The 23,148-nt window shown below is 50.3% G+C and overlaps 2 protein-coding genes across 2 annotated transcripts; one reads left to right on the plus strand and one right to left on the minus strand.

The window, feature by feature from the left end:
* Positions 1-2,201: 2,201 nt before the first annotated feature.
* Positions 2,202-4,499, minus strand: LOC134520337 (putative threonylcarbamoyl-AMP synthase). The gene is made up of 4 exons (XM_063345537.1): positions 4,385-4,499; positions 3,379-3,544; positions 3,111-3,205; positions 2,202-2,493 (listed from the first exon to the last, which is right to left on the minus strand). The coding sequence occupies exons 1-4, from the start codon at positions 4,449-4,451 to the stop codon at positions 2,408-2,410; spliced, it is 414 nt and encodes a 137-aa protein (XP_063201607.1). The 5' UTR covers positions 4,452-4,499; the 3' UTR covers positions 2,202-2,407.
* An 11,138-nt stretch (positions 4,500-15,637) lies between these two features.
* LOC134520850 (cis-aconitate decarboxylase-like) lies at positions 15,638-22,141 on the plus strand. The gene is made up of 7 exons (XM_063346717.1): positions 15,638-15,658; positions 16,261-16,315; positions 17,715-17,843; positions 19,505-19,692; positions 19,872-19,964; positions 20,257-20,462; positions 21,223-22,141. Exons 1-7 carry the CDS (start codon positions 15,638-15,640, stop codon positions 22,139-22,141), a joined length of 1,611 nt encoding a protein of 536 aa, XP_063202787.1.
* The last annotated feature ends 1,007 nt before the right edge of the window (positions 22,142-23,148 follow it).

Here is a 23,148-nt window from a genome sequence, read left to right on the forward strand (position 1 = left end):
ACTCGGGCACAACGAAGCAGCAGGAATTTATTCCACTGACTTATTGACGACTCTGTTCTGTGCCTTTTTGGGTCCGGGCCAGAGAGGACGGTGGTATTTCAAAACTCCCCCAGAAAACCCCACAGTAATCTTCCATTTTCCCCGTCTCCTGTGGTTTCCTCCTCCCCTGGTCCACCTCGCCCTGGCCATGGGATGCTGCTGGCTTTCTCCTTATGCCGGATAGAGCGGAGCAGGCTGCTCCATCCCGGGAGGTGCACCGCATCCTGGAGAGGACACGAGGCTGTGGTTCAGCCCACGGTGAGAAGGGAGATGCCTGGCCCAAAAATCGGGGGTTACTCTGCCCTGGGGTGAAGGGGTGGCACAGAAATCCTGCTCCCTGCCCGAGTCCAAGCCTGAGGGCAGCGAGGCAGAGCCCTCCGGGCACGCTTTTCATCTCAGAAAGCCCCGAGCAACCTCTGGAGCTGGGGATGAGGAGGAGATGTTTGCTCTGCTCTGGCCCCTGCGGTGCCCGGCCGGCGCGAGGGAGGAGGGACGGCACTTTGCCGAGGTTACGGGGACGTGCTGCGCACTGACGGCGGGAGCGGGGAGCCGAGCTTGACCTCCGGGGAGGAACGGGGGCTCCCCACACACGGACTGGCCATACAGGTGCCGCCCTGGCCGGTGCCTCGGGCAGGCAGAATACGCGCTTGTGTGCGAGAGAAGGGCCCAGTGTGTGCGGAGGCTTGTTTAGCTGCCGAAGGGTATGTGCAGGGAGGAGAGCATGACTTAACGCCACTTACAGATGCTGGCACAGGCTGGGAAACCACAGGAGGCTGGGAATACCCGGCTGTGCCCCAGCGGAGCGCGAGGTGACAGCCCGGGAGAGGAGGGTGCGGGTGGGTTTGCCGGGTCAGAGGGCTGCGGGGTGAAGGGGAGCCTGTGTCGGGACCCGAGGAGCGGCTGCCAAGGGGCTTTTAATGGGGAGTTTGGGGAGCTGCTTGCATGAAACAACATCCGCCACCCGGAGCCAGAGTAAATGCTGCTATTTATGGCGACTTCTGAGTGCAAGCTAAATAGCAGGCTGCACCTCGCGGAGGAGCAGATGGACAACAAGCCCAGCGCCAAAGCAAGCTGGGCACGGTTAAAACTGGAGTTACTGTTTACATGTTAGTAATGAAGCGTGGGAGGAATCCAGTCCCAAAATCTCCCCGGTTTGGCTGCTCAGGTCCCAGAGCAGCGTCGGGCGAGCGGGGAGGGAGGGAGCTCCTGCCCGGAGGTGCAGAGGGGGGATGTGGCTTGAGGGAGACGTCCATGAGGAAGACAGAAAGGTGCTCCAAAACAACGAGGAGGAAGAAGAGAAGGGAAGGGGGGTGGTGGGAGGTGGTGCTGTGGCCGTGCCGAGGGAGCAGTCTGCCTGCCCAGAGCAGGAGGGAGGAGAAGGAACAACTGTAGGGAACTGGCAGAGACCTGCCACTTGGACACTGCCTCCAGTACAGGAAAAAACATTACAGAAACCCTCCAAATCTGCAATGCACATCTCAGTGTTTTGAAGCCAGACTCTTGTCTTTGGGCCCTAACTCATTGTTTCCTTGGTTGAGCTTTGTCTTTATTAAGCGTGAATTTCCCTTGTCCCCGACTCCCCCCGGCTCTTATTTGCTTTGTGGGAGAGGAAAGTTCTGTTCTCTGCTCTTGGCAGAAAACTCCCTCCCCTCCACGCCGCGTAACTCAGGTCCATGTGCTCGGAGACCAGCGCGGGGACGGCTCCTGAGGCGGAGCGGCCAGGGGCCACCCGACCCTCCCAGCTCCCGGCTTGGCCACGGACCCACGTCACGCAGGGAATGGCTGTGAAGATGCCAGAGAAGGACAGGGGATGAGTTACTTGCTGTAAGCCCTCTGTCAGGATTGTGCCTTCCAATATTTATTCCTTCCTCTAGTGTTTAGCCATGGAGCCTTGCAATTTTTGGAGGACGAATAGCTCGGTGGAAACCAAATGAAACTCAAAGCCTTTTCCTTACGTTCCAAAACGAGGATTTATTTAGTGGATTTTAGCAGTTTAAAGTACACAGATCTGAGTGTTGTGGAAGGGGATATACAAGCGGGCACGACGTTCACAGTTCAAGGCATTTAGGAAACACGGGCGCTCCGGGAATTCCTGCAATAAAGCATCAGCTCCTGATCCTGCTGGCACTCCGTGGGCAGGTCTCCTGGCGGTTTCAGGCACTTACTGGAGATAAACAATAAATAGCCGCAGAAAGCTCCCAGGAGAGACGCTGGGTGGGGAAGTGCTGCTGTTTCCCAAGGAGGTAAGTGCTTGATTAGAGAAGGTATGGCTTTCACCAGGCCATCTGCTCCAGTGAGGCATGGGACGCCGCATGTCCTTTAGTGAGACCAGACACTGGCTTTTTGTCAGGGAAAGTTTCCTTCAATTTCAGACAGCTCTGTTCTTCACGCTTTCAAATATCTGCATCACCTTGACGGCTGGTATGCAGCCTTCTCTCACGATGGTGATGCCACCTTCCCAAAGGAAGAATGAGAAAGTTAGGGTAGTCCCCAAAGGGTGAAAGAAAGGGATGGGGATATAAAAGAACGTCGTGGATCAGTAAAGCCATTCAAATGCTCAGGACAAATAATAAAGTTGTGTAGCAAGAGGACCAGAAACTTTGTCATAAAGCAAAAACACCCACCAACACTGACCCCACTCTTTGTTCAAGAGTTTAGTTTTCCACTAGAGAATCCTACTCAAATGACAACCCAGATCCAGCCACAGCTTGTGCTGTTACGTCATTGTGGATGAGCTCCTGTAACACCTTCATTCTGGTGGTCTACAAGGAGAATACACCCTTCCTTTCAGAAGCATCCGCCCTCCCACTTGAAGCATTTTTGCTCTTATAAGGCAGATCTTGCTTGCACAACCGTGTTTCTCCTCACTGCCTTGTTCTCTGTCAACACAGAGGTCCTCCAAGGACATCTTTTGTTTGTTTCTCTTCATCAACACGTTTGCAAATGTCCAGGCACTCAAGAACAGTTACTCTTGGAGCACACTGTGCTGCCAGATTGATACTATTGAAAGGAATGGAAATATCCCAGGAAAATGCAATTGCTGACATAGAAAGGGTGGTTCTTACACTCACTTTCATCAATCTTCGTGCAGTTGACCACAGTTGATGCCACCACCTCATCAGATTCTCCATCACAGAGAACACCCTCCAGCTTATGGCCAAGACGTCTGTAGGGGAAAAAACCACAACAAAACCACACAGTACTTCATATTACATTGTGCCGAAGTTCCCCTCAACGCAGGGCATCGAGTCGTGATCTATACACCACTCAAACGCGCTGGCCACCCGCCTGACGGGTGTTTTGCACCGCGATAGAAATGCCAGTGAAGGGGTTACTCACGAGATGACCATGTCGTGGTGTGTGCTGTCAACCTCTCCGCTGGGATTCGCAGAGGTGATTGCCAAGGGCCCCGTCATGTCGATGAGGTGCACCAGGACAGTCAGGTCAGGCACTCGGATCATGATACTGTCTTGAGTTCCCACTCTGCTGTAGCCTGCTCCAACCCCTTGGAAGACAGACAGAGGACGTTGGCATAGGCAAGACTGGCACAATACCTGGCATGGCATCAGAGGGAGTTCTCCTGCTTTCTTTGCAAGTGACTCTGCTCCACGCCCCAAACAAAATTGCAAGTCTCTTTGTATAGTTTCAGAGAAGTTTCTTGATCAAAAATCCACAAGAGCAGCTGTAAGATTTTGGGACTAACTGCAAAAGTAAAAGATTAATGGCTGAACATCAGCATAGCTGCCTTCATGGACATAGGATCTACTGATATCACAGAGTCTAACTGTGATCATTGCCTGCCCTCCCACCCTCTGTCACATACCTCTGCCTGTCAAGCATCCGTAACTCCTACGGTTTCTTCAGTCTTTAATGTTTTCATTGATTCCCAGGAGCCAGGTTTGAGCGTGAGTCATACTGCTGCTCACAGTGTTTTCACTGTGTCCATATGGTAGGAAGGAAGAGGCAAGGAGAAGGGATGCCCATAGGAACCCTGTCCCCCCTGGGGACCTCTCATCTGTCTTTGATGCTCCACCCAGGGGTTGCTCATTCCTAACTGACAGCTACGGGCTTGAAAGAGGTGACTCTCCCAGGCTGATGAACCTCCCTTCCTTCGAGTCTGAGTTAAAGAAGTCATGGTGCTGGCTCACACAGCTAATGAGTCATTCCAGCTCATTAACACCCCCTGCTAAACATTTAACAAGGCATGTAAGAGTTCTAGAGATGATTTCTCAGGCTAGAATGAACAGAATCTCTCCCCATTGACATCCAAAAGGGCGTGTGGATTGCAGACCTGCTGTGTTGAAAACATGAAAGAGGGAGAGAAGGGCTGTCCTGTTCATCTCACCTAACTTCTTCAGCCACTCTCCTTTCTGGATAATGCAGCCGATGCCACCAGGGTAAACATTTTCCATGAATTCCCAAAGCAGTGGGCTGATGGGCGGAGAAGCTGCTCGCAACTGGTCCAGGTTTGAAATAAAGATGCAGATGGGCTTCTCCTGAGGCCTGTCCTGCAACAACCAGGAAGAGAGGGAGGTGAAAAAATAGATGAAGGGAGAAAGTTTGTGCTGAGAAGATCGAAGCCCACTGGAATCCTAGTTTGTGTGCTTCCAGAAGCGACCAGAAGCTCCAAGCAGGCAAAAAGCCATCTCTGCACAAAATGCTGAGCGCAGCAGGGGGCTGCACGCTGTGACTGATGCCGCAGCTCAGATCTGCATGTGCAACGTGAAGGAGAGAGAGAACAGTGGTCTGCCCTTGGGATCCTGGTGGGATACATCCAAATTCCCTGCTTTATACACACCCAATGGAGGAACGGCGATGCTCTGCTCGTTATCGCTGCTTTTAACATCTTACACCTCACGGGCCTGATTTTCTTCTAGCTTATTCTGGTATAAATCAAGGTCAAACCCACCAATTCACAGCAAGATAGGGGAAGGAGACCCCAACCCCCTGGAAACCAACACCTACACAACCACTTCTTCAGTTCTTCGGTGCCTTGCAATAAGCTTGCTGTAAAACGAACAGTGACAGGGAGGGAAAATAAAAAGAGCTCACAAAGCGGTGTCATTTCAGTCCTCAACTGACATCAGTTTCAGCGGGGCCAAATGACTAAGGAACTGGGCATGTATTTACATTCTGTTTAGGTGATCTCATCGACAGGGAAGGTTAGCGTTGGCACCAAAGCAGGACAGAAAAGACTGCCTTTGTTGCTGATGTTCACACTAAGTGCCAGCTGAGATAGTCTGTTATGCTTATTTCTCCAGGCTAGCCAGGAAATTGCCTCATGGAGAAGAGACAGGGCCAGGCTGCAAAAGTTGTATTGAAGGTGCAAACTTTGGGTCTGATTCCAGCACTGAATGTCTCCAAAAGTCTGGGGAAATTTAGAGCTGGGATTCTGATTCAGCACTTCGCAAGACAGAGAGGGCAAATACAGGTTTGGACCCGCTTGTGACCAGCGTCGGGGCTGTTCCAGGTTGGGTTCGTGCTTGGCCCCTCCAGTGAAGCAAGACGGAGCTGGTCTAATTCCCAGTACCCAACACCCGGCACCGGGGGTGCTTTACCCCAGGTTGCTGAGCTCAGAAAATGGTCCATGGCGTTTTGGTGTGGCTGCTCATAAACTCTACCCAAGTTGCCTTAGGACAAGTTGAAACAAGGGGCTCCCATTTCTGCTTCTCTAGGACGCAAGCAGGATCCAAGTAACAAGACGACAGCCTTGTATTCACACCTTGATTCTGTAGACCTTCTCGATGGCTTCAGGGTGTTTGCAGGAGGCTGCCAAAGCATACACAGTGTCTGTCGGGACCCCGCATACCGCCCCTGTGTTCAGCAGGTCAGCAATGGTCCTCAAGCCACTCGTACAGTGGGACTTGGGGCAGACGCAGGGTGGAGGGTCTTCGGTGTCCTTCTTAGAGCTCTCAACCTGGCAATAAACAGGAGGCAACAAATCTATGACGTTGGGAACAAGCAAACAAATGGAACACAGGGTAGGATTCAGTCCGCCCAAATGCAGGCATCTCACTGTGCCCTGCTCCCTTGTAGTCAAAGGGCAGAGGCAGCACTTCTAGGGATGCTTCACCTAAAGCGGGCGAGATGGTTTTGTCCCAGTAATAAAGCAAGCCAAAGAGACTAGCTCAGGTGCAGACATCTGAACTGGTGATGCCTAAAATTACAGGAGATGAATCCCACCCAGCACACGGATTGCTTCCTGAAGAAATAACCGCTCTCCAAAATGACCCAAGGAAACTACAAGGGAATCTTAAAGCCAGAGGAACTTGAGTGAGATCAAGTTTCAAGTACATTGTCATGAGTCTCCATGGTTAGAAATGCTGATTTAATGAAAATGTTTCTCTGCAGCAGGTATTAGAGCTGTCAGACTAACCAGGTGGAACCATCTTGGTCAGACATACAAGATGGTAGAAAAAGTTTAAAGTTAACAGATAGAGAAGGGAGCTCTTTCTGTTTCTGTCCACTTTAGGAAACTTTTAACTCCGTGTTTCCCTGCCTGCAGTGTGATGGCCTTTAAAACTTCAGCCTGTCAACAGTTCTTGGATTGGAGATGGCTAATTCCACAGGACCATGGGACTGGGATTTCAAATGGCACTAAGGGACTCAAAGGAAGGAGATTCAATGAAAATTTGAACTCCCGTAGGGAAGCCCAAAGACCCCAGAATATCCCTCCTGACCAGGGACGCTACACCGTCACACAAACAATCTCTTACTGTGAACAGAGGGGGTCCCATCATCATGAGATCCTTCCCAAACATGCAGTTTGCAAGTGATGCTGTTGCTCCATAGAAGCAGATGATGCTGAAGATGATTAGCACCACAACTGGAAAAAAAAACACCAGAGAGAGTCAAAGGCAGGAAGGGCGATGACAAAGTTTTATTTTCTTCTATGTCTCATGACTTCCCAGCATTGCAAACTTACTTCTGCCTTTCCTGTCATGCAGCATTTGCAGTCCAGCATATTTGTGGGTCTAAAAACTCAGGGCATTTCCAGGCTTTCCTACCTGTGCATCTTTTGCCATATGCGCTTTTTCTTTTTTCCTGGTGGAAAAGCTTCTACAAACATCTCGCTAAGACACTCTATGTAGTTACAAATAAAATTCTCACTCACTGCAAAGCCAAAGCTTAGACAGAACTACAGCCATTCACACCAGTGCCACCTTTAGTTCATCCTGAGTCTTAGCTGACTGACCAACTACTAGAAAGTAGGAGTGTGCAGAACCTCAGAAGGTTGCTTTGATTCAGCTGTATCAGCCACCCGTAAATGTATATTAGAAAGCTCAAGGACCTCGTGATGGTATGAGGAAAGGTTTCCTCTTCCAGTCGAGGAGCTGAAAGGCTCAGCGTCTGTAGTTCGCACACACACACGTCTTCTAGAGAAAGATGACACACTCTTCTGCTTGCTGTTTACGTATTGAGCTTGTGCAGAACTTTGCTCCCCAACCAGGCACCCACTCGCTGCACCCTGTGGGTGGAGGTTTGAGGACCAAGTTCACCTACAACTCACTTTCAAATGGCAAAGGGAGGTTCTCCAACGTAAAGAGCAGAAAACAGATGGTCAAGAGCTCCATTGCAAGGGTCATGCAGAGAAGCACCACGTTAAAAGAGGAAGCTGTGAAAAGAAATAGAAACAAGAGGGATTCACATCAGAGAACGGCCAAAAAAGTCTATATGAAACAGCAGAAGAGTTCCTGAATCAGCTTGATCTTATTTGATTAAACTGAGCACTCCTTGATCTGACTTCCCTGTTCATGGAGGAACAGAGAGGTACAGCTATGGTTTGTTCAGCCCTCAGCTTTCAAGACACAAGCTGCCAAAACCTTAACCTGCCAGAACACTGTGCTCACATGGAAAACACTTCTCGGGCAGCCAAGAAGATTCTGATTTACAGCAGCTGGGCTGGAGGGTGACCGTGGAGATATGCCAGTGGCCCAGTCCGTCTAACACTTTCACCTTATTTGAACCTTTTATTTTCTTTGAAATGTTCTTCCGTTCCCTTATGACTGTTTCTTCTAAGCCCAACTCAGCTTCTGTTACTGGCTGTGGGCAAAACATTTCAGTTCTTGCTTAATCGGAGTGGCAGAGCGAGCTGATACTCCCTCACTCCTGCGCCTCCACCACAGAGTGACCACAAATGCGATTAATGATCTGACCCCAAGTACCTGTCAGCAAACAATCACGTATGGTACTGAGACTTACCTAAAATAATTAAAAAAGCATTGAGCACCAAAAAGGCAATAGAACCAGCGGTGAATCCTTCGCTGTTCCCCGCACCGATGTCCACCAAGTGGCCTGAAATAGGACCAGCAGATTCAGTTGTGAGCAAACCAGTAAGTGTGGTGTAACAGAAGAATGCATACCTGCAGCTGGAATCACTGCCATCCAAACTAGTTGATGGTGGCTACTATAAAGCAAATCTACCACACTGAAACCCGTTGCTTCTGCAATGCAAAGCATTTGAGGTATTAACTGAAGAGCTGGTGAGGGTTATCCAAAAAAGGTGATGATTTTACCTCCAGCTTGTAATAAACAGGGTCTGGCTGAAAACATTAGTAGCTTCTTGCCGTTCCTCTTAAGCAATAGCTCTTTCCCCGCAAGTGCGCATTTTAATAGGACCTGGCGTGAAAGCTGTATGAGCGTGCTGCCCACCTGGAGCTACCTAAGGCTTTTTAAAGCCCAGGCTCATCGTTCTGAGATCTTCTTTCGTGGCTACGACGAACTAAGATGAATTTCTCCAGGCTTCTGAAGGATAAAGTCAGAACCTGGAGTCTTCCACAGCCAAAAAGCATCTCCTGAACTGTTGTTCTGAGATAACAGCCCAGAGACAGTCTGAGTGCCATCTCACAATAGTTTAGCAGGGAAACCTTGACCTCTGTTGGAGTCGAAGACACAACTTGGACTCCTGTAGCTGTGAGAGTACCAAGTGACTGCAGCAATGGCAATCAATTATGTGAGTACAAGCTGGGATGTTTGGCCATTATCTTTTTGCAAGGAGGAATATTGGTAAACCTGGTGTCACTGAATCTCCTGGCAGTAGGAATTAGGTTAGAGAACGCAACTTGAGGTTTCCTAAAAAAATCCTTTTTTTTTTTTTTATTTTTCGAATAAGCAAAATAGTAATTCTGACGTTGCATTACCTGCAAACCGAAGCCAGGTCCATGCTCCCCAGAAGGCGGCATAGCAGAATGGAAGAACGGAACCAAACCTTCTCCCTCCTTGAACCTGGATCCTGCAGACGTACAGCTGCACTATGGCTCCTGGGATGAGCACAGAGGGTATGGAGAGCTGCTGCCTGCTGGGGTCACTGAGACCACCCTGGATGGCGGAGACTGCAGCCAGGCCATTGCAGATGTAGAACAAGGCATCTGGCACTTCAGCACGGGTGCCGCTGGGGAAATTCTTGGATCTTGTGAAGAAGACTTTGGCAGCCATCAGTGTGGTTTGAAGAGCTGAGCTGGACATAGCCTGGACACCAACTGGAATCAAAACCTTCTCCCCAATGGAGTTGATAAGGCTGGCAAAAGTGGCGTACATCGAGAGAGCAGTGCAAAGGCTGCAGGCAGCCCCGAGGAACAGGTAAGCACCTGGCGTTGGGATCTGATGGATGAAGGCGGTTGTGAGAATGATGAACGAGGCATTTTGCAGCATCTCCAGGATATCTTTGTGGGTTGACATCAGAAAGAGCATGCAGGCAGTGGCCAGGAAGAACCAGCCTCCAAACATTCCCAGCCTGCTTTCCTGAGCATTGGCCAGCCCAAGGAAGGTGGTGAGTGTAAACTCTTCCCAAGACATCACCAGCCAGTAGAGGCTGTGGACACCAAACTTGGTAGTGTAGTAGACATCACCTCTCAAATAACTGTAGAAGCTGGACAGCAGCTGGCAGCTGGAGATGATGGATATCCACGCTGCTCCAACACAGAAGTTCTTCATGTAGCCAAAGAAGTAAAAGGCAAATAAAAAGGGAGAGACAGTATCGCAGATGTTGCCTAGGGCCATTGGCTCAGCATACTTCGTATTCTTTTTCTTTTCTTCCCCAATGGCCTTGGAAGACCTCTTCTGTGCTGACCCCAGTAGCAAGACATTGAAGAGAGGATGCCCAAAGCCTGGAAGGACGTACCGTTGTGTGATGCCCTTGAATAAGAGAGCCACCGCTCCATACAACCCGCAGATGACAATGACAAGCTCAATGACACCTGACACTATCAGGGCCCACTGGCCAAACAATGCAACTGCTTCAAACACCAGGGCAAGCGCGATGGCCCCAAATATGAACGGCATGATGTAGTTCACTGTGGCTGAGCAGAAGGAGAGGATAAAGGAAATGGAAATGTAGGCCACCAGCCCAGCCACCGCACTTTGGCTGGCAGAGAGGTGGGCCATGCCAGTGGGCAGGAGGTGGCTGGCATTCCCTGGGAGCAGCGTTGTGTTCTGCAAGGAGGGGTAAGCGGCTGCAATGATGCGTGTAGCCCCGTAGCTACTCCACAGAGCAGAGAAGGTGAGAAAGGCTGCACCTCCGAGGTGGTCATACTTCCGGAAGGCAAGGAATCCTGCCAGGAGCTGGACAAAGCCTCCAATCAGGATGAGGTGGACACCTGAGAGACACATGAAGAGGTCAGGTAGGAAGCAAGCCACAAAGAGGCTTGAGTTGCATGAAGAAGTGCTACATCACCAAGCTCTGGGGGACACCCCACCACAGGTCCTACAGCCTTCTTGTGACCAGCCCTATGGCCTCTGTCTTCCCCTCTCTTCCCACCTTTATGACAAATTTCTGTTCTGAGCCTCGGTGCGTGGCCACTGAGCCCCTTGGTACGCTCAGTATGGTGAACGGGTCCATGAGGGTTTGGTTCTACGAAAGTAGGGGACTGTCACATGAATGGTTTGGACCAACCAGATTCCCAGCAGCGTTGCTGGGGAAGGAGCAGCAGGCATCCTAGGGAGCACACAGACCTTCTGTACACTGGAGAAAGCCCACGTCTCCCCACCTGTCCCACCAATGCTGTCCATTGGCCCATGGGGATGACTCTTGAAGAGGCCAGGGCCACCGACCAGCATGCCCGGTGTCCCCCATGAGCAGCATCACCCACCTGCAAGGATGTCCTCTGCTTCCTGTGGCCTGAGGCCGGTGTGCGCCACGGCGAAGTTCTGCAGGCAGAGGAGGAAGGCGCTGACCACATTCGCGAGGAGCCCCAGCACCGCCGGCTCGCTGTAAAAGACGGCCGCGAACCCCGCCGTGCTCGCCATGGCCCTTCCAGACAAAACAAGAGTGTCGGCGGTCACCCCCACAACCTCACCGTCGTTGGCGTCTAGACCAGCACTGCTTTGGCTCGGGCGCTCGGCCAGCCTTCAGAACCGTGCCCCTGCTCCAAGGAGGGAGAAACTGGTGACAGGCTCAGGTGTTTCCATAGTGCCTCCCCGCTCGTGGCTCCAGACAAAGGCTCAATTCAAAGCAGAACTTTAGGTGCCTACTTTCCAGAGTCCTATCCAGAAAAAACACACACAACCTATTTAGGCTACGAGGATTTCTGGCAAAAACATGTTTAGGTGCCTCAAAGCGCTGCAGGTGGTGGTGATGGTTCCTGCCCCCTCTTCTCCAGGCTGCTGGAGATGGAGAGGAATGAATAGCCTAACACAAATGAACAAACATTCAGACGAAACCCACAAGGTATTTTTGAGCCATTCCAGGACATTTCTTATCCACTGTTACAGACAAACAGGCAGGCACGACGCACGCATACACAGTCTCCCTTCCAGACGGAATTTTCCAGCTCCATCCCTTTCTTGAAACCCTAATGACTAAATAGTCTATTTTCAAACCCTTCATATTTCTACCATTAACTCGTCTATTTGCAGGCAGCCCCCACATTTCCATTCCTCTGCACTCCTGGGTACCATGAGCTGGAGTTTGCTCTCTGGAGGTTTTTGTTAGGAAACAAAGATGAAAATAAAACAGCAATGTTCTTGTTATTTTGGTATTTTTGGAACATTTTATGACCTAAAGGAGCTGGAAAAGGAGACAGTGATGTATTCTGTTCTCAGCCATTCCAAAAAGCCTTTTGGAAAGAAAGGAAAGCATGCGGCACTACTATTGATATGGGAAGTGAGGAGGAGTGAAGGAGCAACCACTCAAAGAAATAGTTTTGTGAATATTAATGAACGTAAATCCCAGGGTCTGCTCTTAAACACTGTGTATTCCTGGGCAGACATACACGTTTTGCAAGCACCAATGGCCTCTTGACTCCTTTGCTACGCTACAAACCCCATGTTTTCCTTCTCCCCACTTGTTCTGAAGGATGTCATTTTCACAAAAATGAAGAACGAAGGATAAATTGCCTCCTAACAGCTCTGAACTGATTCAGCAACTCAAACTCTCGTGAAATGTGGAAAGGGTAAAAACTTTCAAGTGAACCTTGGGGGACAATTAATTCATTCAATTATTTGGTTGTGCTAAAAGTTAGATTTTTTGGTTCTGAAAGAGAGACGTGCCAAATCGCAGTTCGGCGGGAGGAACACTCTCTTCTAATGTCAAGCATCTGCATAAACTACTGACATGAAGGAGGCCCTAAGAAATGAGGCACTCTTCGGAAGAGCCGAGCAGCTACCTGTGGAGTCCATGACGTTGTCTTTTTTTTTTTTTTTTTTTTTTTTTTTTAAGTGACTTTCAGATATAAATAAGCGGTTTGGTCTCAATGGTTACACTTGGAGGCGGGCCACAATGTTAAGTCCCTCCAGATGTTTCGCTCTGAAATAGCTCAGACAGTGGCTTTCTAGGCACGCTGCAACAAGCCCCTGTTCTGAGTCGCTCTCTGGGGGAGGAGGACGTGGGTTTTCTGGAGGACGATGGGCTGGCCGGGTGACTGCTTGGCTCGCAGAAGTGGTTTGCAATTTGCCAAGGCTCACTTTGTTGGCGGTTCCTGCCTAACCAGCCGTGGTAGCAGCTTTAGAGCCTGCGACATACGGCGTGGTTTGGTGAAGGGTGTAGAGACACAACTAGTAGGGCTGGTTCCCTCTGCTTGCTGCTCAATCCTTCACAGGACATCTGAGAAGGGGGGGAAAGAAATACCAGAATGCGCCGTTATCGGGCTACGGAGGTGTAAAAGGAAAGGATGTGAGAGGATTTAGATCAAGACGTGGAAAAGGAAAGGAGGAGGATGAAGGAGCTTCCCGTGGGAGGAGGAGGTTTTGGGGCTGGAAAGAGCTGCAGACCTGCTCTGCTCACACCCACCCACAGCATCCCCCCATGCACCACAAACACAGACTTGTGCTCCCTGTCCGAAGACCACTGCAGCATTCGTGCATTGCCTCCCCGCCCCTGTTTCATGCAACACAAGGACACATCCAATAATTAATCCCCTCCCGTTGTTCTCGCAGGAGGAGCAGCGCTAGTAACGCCGTGGGCTGCACCAGGACCTGGAGAAATGAGGATCTGTGTGGAAACACTCAGAGGTGTTTTCTGTTCAAAGTGTGCCCAAGGCTTGCTTGTCCCTGGGACAAACCCCTCATTGCTCTGTCACTGTCCCTTTCGTGCAGCTGCTGCCTCTGGCTCTCTGTAAGGACCTGTTTCCCCACACGTGCTACGGAAAATGGATAACGTGACGCCTCTGCTCCCCGCTCCGTGCAACGCAGCCAGGAGGGATCTCCCACCAAGTCTCTCCCTCGCACTGAAGTCCCCCAGCTGGGCGTCCTCGGGGGGGGACTGACGCAGAGGAGCTCTTTGGGTGGAGGTGGCACAGGTGACACGGGGCAGTGGGGGCAGAGGAGCGAACGGGAGGTCCCTTTCTACCATGTGGGGTTAGCGGCTCTCTGTACACACCAGGTACCAGCCAGCACAGCCACTCACCAGGAAACCACAAGTATGGAGACCTCCTCATGGTTGGGAGGCATCCGGAGACCTGGGGCACTGCCAGACCCTTGAGAGCTGGCTCTACCGAACGGACGGGGCAGCCCGGGGTGATCCTTCCCTTGGACAAATCCCTGGTGCGGCGAGGGCAAAGCCAAAGCCATCCCCTCGCTCACCCGACCTCCTCCGCCTTCTTTCCTTTTCCTGCTTGCCCCTGACTTTCTTCAGCCAGGGGTTTGCAGAAATGGCTGGGCAGGTCCTCCCCTTTCTCGCCCCAGCATGACCTCCCAGCCATGCCCACGTGGCCGGCGGGCCAGCTGGGCTACAGCCTCTGATCATCTTTTCCTTTACTTGCCGCCCGGCTCGCAACAGAATCATAGAATCCTCTAGGTAATAACTTGCCTTCAGCCCCTGAAGAAAAGGTCATTCCCCTCTGCGCCCCCTTTCCGCCTTGCTGTTGTACCTGGGCTCTGCAGACATCGCTGCGTGCGTCTACTCTGCACTGACGTCTGCTGCCCCTGCTGCTTTTCCTTGACTACTACTAATGGGAATATGCTGGTGCGTGGACATTGTCCCCACAGGAGGCTGGAGCAAGGCTCAGCACGCCCTGGGACACATGTATAAATACCAAAACGTTAAATTTTCAGACACTTACTCCCCAGTGGCATTTTGCGATTAGTTTTCCATCCCACCTTATTAACGATAACAAATGTTTATACAGCTCTGAGAAAAGCCTCGCAAGATAAAGATGTGAGGAGGAGAATGAAATGCAATTCTTTTTTGGATAAGCACACAGCAAGATTAACAGTGCACAACCACCCTGCACAGCTGGAATCGACATCACAGCCCTGACTCTCCTCTGGTGAAACTCAGCACGAAGTTGCCTGAGATGCATTGCAACGTCCACAGTGACCAAGGGGCTGCCTGGTATTCAGTAGGAAATCCAGGCTGGTTTTAAATGCAAGGTGTATCACACCCGCCTGTTATTCTGTACAAAATAACATGCGGCACGTTAAATGTCCCCAGGTTTGACCACTGGACAAAGCAAAGAGCCGTGGTGTTCCCCCAGGGTCCAAACATTCATTCGGGAATGAAGGGTCCCGGTGTCTCCTGGAAGCTACAGAGTCCACCTCTGCACTAACATTTCAATGAACGGGCAGCACATGGCAGGCAACATCGCACAGCTGAGCATCGAGAAGAAGGAGAGCTACGGAAAGATTCAGCCAAATGACAAAACACTGAATGTATTCAAGAAAAGCATCAAAGAAAACCACCAATGCCACGCTTCTCCCTCCGAGGCTTGGATTACCTGGGTTGGTGACACTTCAGCTCAATGGGAGGATGCTCTTGTCCCTCTCATTTCCTGGTAACGACCAGTTTTATAGTCCTCCTCTGTAGGAGGAGCCTGGGGCCAGTTGCTTCACACATTGGCACCTGTGGCATTTTGGAGACAGGAATTTCCTTGAACTTTGTCAGTTATTGTCCTAAATCCTTTTTTATTTCCTGAAACCTGGGGGGTTTCCCTTCTGTTCGGCAGAAAAAAAAACACCCCTCCTCATCTGTTCCCCCCACCCTCTCGGTCCCCAGAGGCTGATGTCATCACACTTGAAATTCAGTTGCAAAAAAACAAAAAGCAAATTGCCTTCCAGAAGCATATATAAACCCTGACACCAAAGCACCTTTCAGACAGACACCTCTCCCATCCCTCGAATAGAGCAGTGCAGAGCTGGGGACCCAGCAGTGGTGACAGCCGCCAGCATGGTCTTCTTCACCTTACAGGTAACTACTGCTGCATGTACCAAACCTATCCATCCCTCATCTTCCCCTTTTCACTTTAAGGAGGTAAATGTCGTTTTCCAGGCGGCTCCTCGACTGGTCAAAATTGTCGCGACATTAGATGGGAACCTGTCCCAATACTGACAAAATCAGATGGTTTTCACAGACACTTTACTCGTAGCTACTAACCTGTTCCTTCCATGCCTGTTCCTTTTATGCATCCCAAACGTGTTTTGCGCGGTGCCATGGCGGGGGGGGGTTGTTGATGTTGGGATGTGCTGTGTGGTTTTTTTTTTCTCCTCGTGTCCACCCTGAGCTGGTCCCGCTCGCAGCCGTAAGAGGATTTCGTGGTAGGTCTGAGAAGGCTGTGCAGCCCCTTCTACTGTACTGCTTTATTTCCCCGGCTATTCTTGGCATCCCTGCTGGACCGAGCTGTGGAAAATAGGGTTGTTTTTTTAACTCCTTTAAGTATGTAGTTAGTTTTATCCGCTCCTTTGATCTGTGAGCGTCTTACAATGCCATGTTAGAGGCACAACCAGTAAAACGGCTCTGAAAAAGTTCAAGCAGCTTCGGTGACAAATGCTCTTTCTCTGTCTTTACTCTAGAAATCCCAGAAATTCCTGGCGAGCTCCCGGCAAGTTCATAAAACTGCTGCTCACGGTTTGTATCTCTCTCTCTCGGCAGAACAGCATTCCCTATCCTTTTTTAAAGAGCATCCCAAAATAATCATGTCGTTATTGGTTAAAAAAAAAAAAAAAAGTGCTGGGCTAAGTGCTCTGAGATAAACCGCTGGAATTCTGGGCAAACAAAGTGTGCTTGTGGTGGTTATTGCCCTCGGTTGTAACAGGTGGTAAAAATGTTGCTAGTCCTGCGCTAAAAACACAAACTTCAACTCATTTAGAACCAGACTTTCCGAATTCTTACTCTTTGACCACAAACGGAGGATATTTACATCGTAGCGGCCATGGGACCGCTCAGCTCCTGAACTCCTCCGCTGGTCCTTGCTCCTTTCTTCCGCCTGGTCTTGCCGTCGGCGTCGCTCCCAGTGAGTCAGGGCTCACCCTGCGGGTCTCCCGTCCCGCGCTGCGCGGCCACGGCTCCCCTGCTTCGGGCGAACCCGGCGGAGCGGCGCTGCGCAGCCCCTTGGGCTCTTGGAGGCTTGGCCGACAGCTTATTTCAAAATTATTAATTTTATTAATTGCTGTGTTATTAGTACCATGAGTGCAATGCTTTGCTGTGCAGCCACTTGGTCTCTTATAGGTTTGTTTAACATCTTATTTTAAAATTATTAATTTTATTAATTATGGCGTTACTAATACCATGAATGCAATGATTTTCTGTGCAGCCACTTGGTCTTTTATAGTTATAGGTTTGTCCAACAGCTTATTTTAAAATTAGTAATTTTATTAATTACGGTGTTACTAATACCATAAATTCAATGCTTTGCTGCGCAGCCACTTGGTCTTTTATAGGTTTGTCCAACAGCTTCTTTTAAAATTATTAATTTTATTAATTATTGTGTTATTAGTACCATGAATGCAATGCTTTGCTGTGCAGCCACTTGGTCTCTTATAGGTTTGCCTAAGAGCTTATTTTAAAATTATTAATTTTATTAATTATCGCGTTACTGATATCATACATGCAATGCATGTTACTTAATGAACAGCTGAGATCAAGAGAAATAACAACAATCACACAGACCTATTTGCTCTTGGACACAGTCCTTTTTTTTTTTTTTTTTTTAATTTAAGTCCTGCAGCACGGCTTGCCACACCAGGACAAAAACACCGGAGAAATGAAATGCTTTTAACGGGAGGGTTAAAAAATATCGCTGCCGAGTGAAGCGCCAAAGAGGGTTTAATGACGGGAAGGAAGCAATCAGAGCGTTACGGGTGCCGTGTGATTCCGGCAGATTTTCCTCCAGCCTCCCCGCTCCGGTTTGACTCCACTCTTTCCTCCTCCGCGAGGGCGTTGGTGCCGTCGCTTGCGCTGGAGATGCCCTCCGAGAGCGCGGGGGGGACACAGGTTTCGGTCAGCAGGAGGTTTCCAAACTGCTGAGTGGTACAGGTTCCGATAGCGATAAATTTCAGCGAGCGGCTGCGAGGGGCGGATTTCATTTCAGTGAGTCACAGCAGCGATGACATTCTCAGCTGTGTTTACAAGCAGATTTTAGACTCCGAGGCTCTAGGTGAGTCCAAATGCATTTGCAAGCAAGCTGTGAGTCAGTCGGCGTGACATTTAGGGATGAATACGCGCTAGTGAAATTAGGGAATGGTCATTTTTTCTCATTGGGACATTTTCTGTTTAAAAAATAAAGTGTCATACGTACCTGCTGATTTTGATGATATTTCCTGCAAGATGTTGAAGCAAAGCGTGTTTGTTTTCTTGCTTCACTCGTCTTGACTTTTTCATGCGGTTAGTTTCATTCGGGTGTTAATGCCATCTTTTAGCTGTGTGCATGTGTGCGTACCCCCCCCAGACATACATACATATGTATTTGCGGATTCACAACCACGCAAATGTTAGCTGTAATTAATTTTGTCGTTTTTCTGCTCTCGTGTGCACTCTCAAAATGATATTATAAATTACTATGGGTCACAATAATTATAATTCTATGAATTATAAATTCATCAGAACAAAGCAATTTGTCACTGAAATGGAAAAGTACGATGGTCTCAAATTGGATATTTTTCACAGTATTTCAACACCCCAAAGATTTGGGAATGGCGACCTCCAAATCCAAAAGCGTCGGTAGTTTGTGCTGCCGGCCCGGCTGTACCTCACAGGTCACAAATACAGGCACCGATTTTGCCCTGGGAAGCTCAATGTGTTGCTTCTTGTCTACCAGCAGAGGTGTTCCCAGCGACAGGAAAACCTTTCCTTCAAACACCCAGCTCAGGAGATCTTCTGGTTTAATCTCCTTCTGAAGCGTGGGCTGAATCCTCAGCTCGGCTGTGAAAGGACACACAAAGGCCTTTTTTTTAACCACGAGCATCCTTTTGAGTGGGTGAGGCTTAAAGGCTTTGCTGGCTGAGTCAAGACACCTCAGTGCCTTGTAGGACCGAGCTTCTGGATAAGTCCAAGCTTTGGGTCTAGTCCTGCTTGCCAAAACATAATGGAAGCTATAGGAAGTTTTGTTTTCATGTGATTCACTCCCAACAGGGCACCACTGGTATGGCAGCAGGGCACGTGCCCTGCTTTTTGTGCAGAAAAAGGGACATAATTTGTATTGACCCCCCCAAAAGATGGTTGCTTGAACCCAGGGTGAGGGGATGTGGCTGATCCCTGAAATTGCTCCACTTGGACCTTCTGGAAGCCACCCCAGGAGGTGTGCAGAGCATTCCTTACAGCACATGAAGGCAGTAGGAGCCAGGGTGTGCTGTGGACCCTTGGAAAGCCATGGAGAGGGATGGGATTCACACCAGCCTGCGCGCCTTGGGCTCCCTGTGCTGGCGATGAGGGAGAAATGGCACATCCCCACGGAGAAGATGCCAGTCCCCTTGCCAGGAGCACCTCTCCACTCTCTACGGAGGGAGCCTGGAGCAACGGTGCTCCTCTCTTACACTCCACCAAGTGCCTGAAGCCACAGGAGGTGACTCTGGCCCCAGATGGCATTCCCAGGGGTTGGCTCCCAGCCTGGGACAGCGCAGGGAAGCTGTGCGTCACCTCCCAAATCTGTAGGGCTGTATGCAGCCATGGGGCCCTAGGGACATGCTGGGCAGATCCTGCACACTCCACCTGCCTTTGCCCTTCAAGGAATTCAGTGAGACCAGAGGGTGAGGACCTGTGAGCTGTCAGCACATGGCCCACATGTGTCTTTACCCCCTCCCCTCTCTCTTGGTGCTGCAGTGGTGGCCAGGAGCGCTCCAGAGGAGACCGTGACAGGCAGCTTTGCCTCCTTCATCCATGCAGTTCGACCTGAGCACCTGTCCAAGACCGTCCGCCACAGAAGCAAGAGGATGATCCTCGACAGCATTGGGGTTGGCCTCGTGGGCAGCACGACCCACGTGTTCGATATCGCTCTGCAGTACTGCCGGGTAGGAACAGCCCCATAGCGCCATGTCATTATGTGGTCCCACCCTGACACCACCACCGTAACCAAGGCCTTACTTCATGGCTGATGTAGGACTTTTGCCTTGCAGTAGAGGGGTGTTCTAGCATCACACAATCGCTGCTTCATTCAAGGTCCTCACCTGAACTTCTCCCCCTTTCGCAGGAGCTGTACTCTTCGGTTGCCGTGAGCTCTGTCTATGGCAAGCCAGGCATAAAGCTCTCCCCCACGCTGGCTGCGTTCACCAATGGAGTTGCGGTAAGGAGAAGTTCCAGGAGAAGCTCTGCTTTGTGGTGCCTTCGAAGACACTAATTAGCATTGTAGGAAGCAGACTGGTGACTGGGAGGGGTAGTGGGGGACAAGAAGCCATGGACTGCTCTGCAGTCTTCCGCACTGCTTTTAGAGGGACCAGACAGCCGCCATGGGGACCACCAGGTGACTGGGTGGACGTTGTTACAGATGTGGCCTCAGCAGAATCAGCAAGGACCCCTAGCTCCCTCGGCTCCCAGCCCCCTACACCAGCATGTCCTTATCTCCGTTTCTCTGGCAGACTCACTCCATGGACTTCGATGATACCTGGCATCCTGCTACTCACCCATCAGGGGCTGTTCTGCCAGCTCTCCTGGCAGCTTCCCAGATGCTACCTCCAGGCACCAAACCCAATGGCATGGATTTCCTGCTGGCATTTAATGTGGGCCTGGAAGTGCAAGGAAGGCTCATGCATTTCTCCACTGAGGCTCACAACATTCCCAAAAGGTAAACCTCCTTTTTTGCACTGAGTAGGAAGAGGGTTGGTGAGTCTGTTAACGGTCCTGCTCAGGGTTTCAATATGTTAGTTTAAGTCCAGCTGAACCCAGGATCAGGGTAAAGCCCTACTGAGAGCCGAGTGCCAGTTCTGCCAGAGCTGATGGGGCACCATTTGTTTCATATCCATTTGGTGACCTCCAGTGACCTTGCCTTAAAAACAGCCGTTAAGAGGACTACCGCTGAGTCTGCAGTGTTGTCATGTAAAGTAACCGGGGCAAGAACACAGGACAAGCAGTGGCCCACAGCCATGCAGACGGCTTAATTGTGGGCACAGTCCCTGGTGCAATTTCTGCCTCTGCCAAGTGCCATTCACCAGGCAGTGCCGTGGTGTGGTCCAAGGGATAGCATGGACCAGGAACGGTTATCCCAGGGCATGTTGGATGAGGCCACTTTTATTTATCTGGGGGGAGGAATTTTGGCTGTACGGACACAAGTTGTGCCACCTACTCTCAGACAAAATTAAAAATTGCTTTCTGGAGGTGCTGAGTTCACTCTGTTGTCTCCAATGAAGTTTCAAGTAAACGCTTAGTTTGCAGATGGCTAAAATTTGAGTTAGGTGAATCCCACCTGCACCAGAGCCCTGAGAGATTTCCACTGGCTGACGTGGCAGTTCATTCCCAGTCCCATAGGCAGGTCTGGTAGGTGAGGTGCTCGGGCGCTCCCTGTGCCAAGCAGGCAGGGGTGCTCATAACTGCAATTTCCCCTTTAGGTTCCACCCTCCCTCGGTGGTCGGTACCATGGGTAGTGCTGCGGCCACTGCAAAGCTGCTCTCTCTCAGCACGGCCCAGTGCGCACACGCTTTGGGCATTGCTGCATCGCTTGCCGGGGCACCCATGGCAAACGCAGCCACCCAAGCCAAGCCATTGCATATCGGAAATGCCACCCGCCTGGGCTTCGAAGCAGCGCTGCTGGCCGCCCGAGGGATGGAGGCTAACCCCTTGATTCTGGATGATATCGCTGGTTGCTCAGGATTCAGTGCTTTCTACAGTATCTATCAACCCAAACCACTGTCCACACCAAGTGACCATCATGAGTTCCTCTTGGAGAAGCAGGATATCGCTTTCAAGCGATTCCCAGCCCACCTGGGGATGCACTGGGTGGTGGATGCTGCCTTGTCTGTCCGGAACCTTTTCATCAACTACGCAGGGTCGTTCTCTCCCTCTTTGATCCGCACCATTGTGCTGAAGATCCCAGTGTCCAAGTACATCAATCGGCCTTTCCCCAGCTCTGAACACCAGGCTAGACACTCCTTCCAGTTCAATGCCTGTACTGCCCTGCTGGATGGTGAAGTGGGCCTCAGCTCCTTCACAGAGAGCAGCATCCACCGGCAGGAGCTGAGGGAGCTGCTGGACAAAGTGGTGGTGGAGCACCCTGAAGACAATGTGGCCAACTTTGACAAGATGTACGGAGAGGTGGCGCTGCTTCTGCACAGCGGGGATGTCCTGACAGGCAAATGTGACACTTTCTATGGGCACTGGAGGAAGCCTCTGAGCAAAGAATCGCTCCTGAAGAAGTTTCGATCCAACGCCTCTCATGTGCTTCCAGAAGAAAAAGTAGAAACCATCATCACTATGGTGGACAACCTGGAGAATCTGTCAGATAGTTCCCAGCTGGCCTGCAGCCTGTGAGGGAACAGCAAGCGTGTGGGGTTTTTTAATATAAGGGACTTGTCCTGGTGAAAATCTGATTCCTTTCTTCATTGGTGCTTTACTATTCATTTCCAAGGACAGGAATGTTCCCACCCTTGAAGTTAAAGTAGATGCTTTAAAAACAAGAGAGTCCACAAGGCAGGAGGTGTGTCTGTGTCGGTAATTAGTACACAGATTAAATTTCAACTCATAGTTGATGCTGTCTGAATAGCTGAAAGGCCACTACAAATAAAAAAAAATATAATCCCATGGAAATCTATGAGAATCCTGGAACAACATCTGGAAGCCAGTTCCCCAGAAGGAACTGTTGTTTGGATATTTTTTAAAAGCCACATTCAAAGGTATTTCTGTACAGAATGCCTAACTGCTGAGTCTGGGGAGAAGAGGAAGTTCAGCTGCAAAATGTGTGCTTTTCTTACTGCTCTTCTGGGCACTTTTCAGATAATGGCTAGTTAGTCACACTGGCCAGATGAAAAACCTATCAGTTACTGTAAACAGCCCTGCCTGCAAAACTCTCAGGCAGAGAGGGATTTTTTTTTTCTTTTCCAGTAAAAGCCTCCCATTTCTCCAGCACTTGGGAAGCGTTTGTCACTTCTCCGTGTGCAAGGGATGGTTCAAGGACCCTTAAAACCCGTATGCCTTTTCTGAATGAAAGGCGATTGGTAGGTGAGGAACCCTACATCAGTCATCCTATGCCTCCTGTGAGGTGATCGCTGCCAATCCGAGGGCTGTGCCACATCACCCTCCTGGCTTTGCCCACGTCGCCCAGGCACCTAACGGAGCTGGCTCACCAGAGGTGGTCTCTATAGTCCGTGCAGAGACGGGCACCCCTGGGTGGTGACTTGGGCACTTACATGCTGTGACTCACATTGGGAAATTCCTGTTTCTCTCCCCTGAGAGGTGGGAAGGCTTACTGAGACTCAGTTCTGAACTCGTCTTTCCAGCTGGGATGAAATCAGTACTTGCGCTTCTGAGCAGCCATTCAC

Source organism: Chroicocephalus ridibundus, chromosome 9 (genome assembly GCF_963924245.1).
Source record: "Chroicocephalus ridibundus chromosome 9, bChrRid1.1, whole genome shotgun sequence".
Classification (NCBI taxonomy): Eukaryota; Metazoa; Chordata; class Aves; order Charadriiformes; family Laridae; genus Chroicocephalus; species Chroicocephalus ridibundus.

Excerpts from the sequence above, each read along its gene's own strand:
- LOC134520337 (XM_063345537.1), bottom strand. The coding sequence starts at position 4,451 with ATGGAAAATGTTTACCCTGGTGGCATCGGCTGCATTATCCAGAAAGGA. Across the intron at positions 3,545-4,384 it reads AGAGTGGCTGAAGAAGTTAG|GGGTTGGAGCAGGCTACAGC; the intron begins GTGAGATGAACA and ends CTGTCTTCCAAG. Across the intron at positions 3,206-3,378 it reads CACCACGACATGGTCATCTC|ACGTCTTGGCCATAAGCTGG; the intron begins GTGAGTAACCCC and ends TTTCCCCTACAG.
- LOC134520850 (XM_063346717.1), top strand. The coding sequence starts at position 15,638 with ATGGTCTTCTTCACCTTACAG. Across the intron at positions 16,316-17,714 it reads TCATAAAACTGCTGCTCACG|TGGTACAGGTTCCGATAGCG; the intron begins GTTTGTATCTCT and ends CAAACTGCTGAG. Across the intron at positions 19,965-20,256 it reads CGTTCACCAATGGAGTTGCG|ACTCACTCCATGGACTTCGA; the intron begins GTAAGGAGAAGT and ends TTTCTCTGGCAG.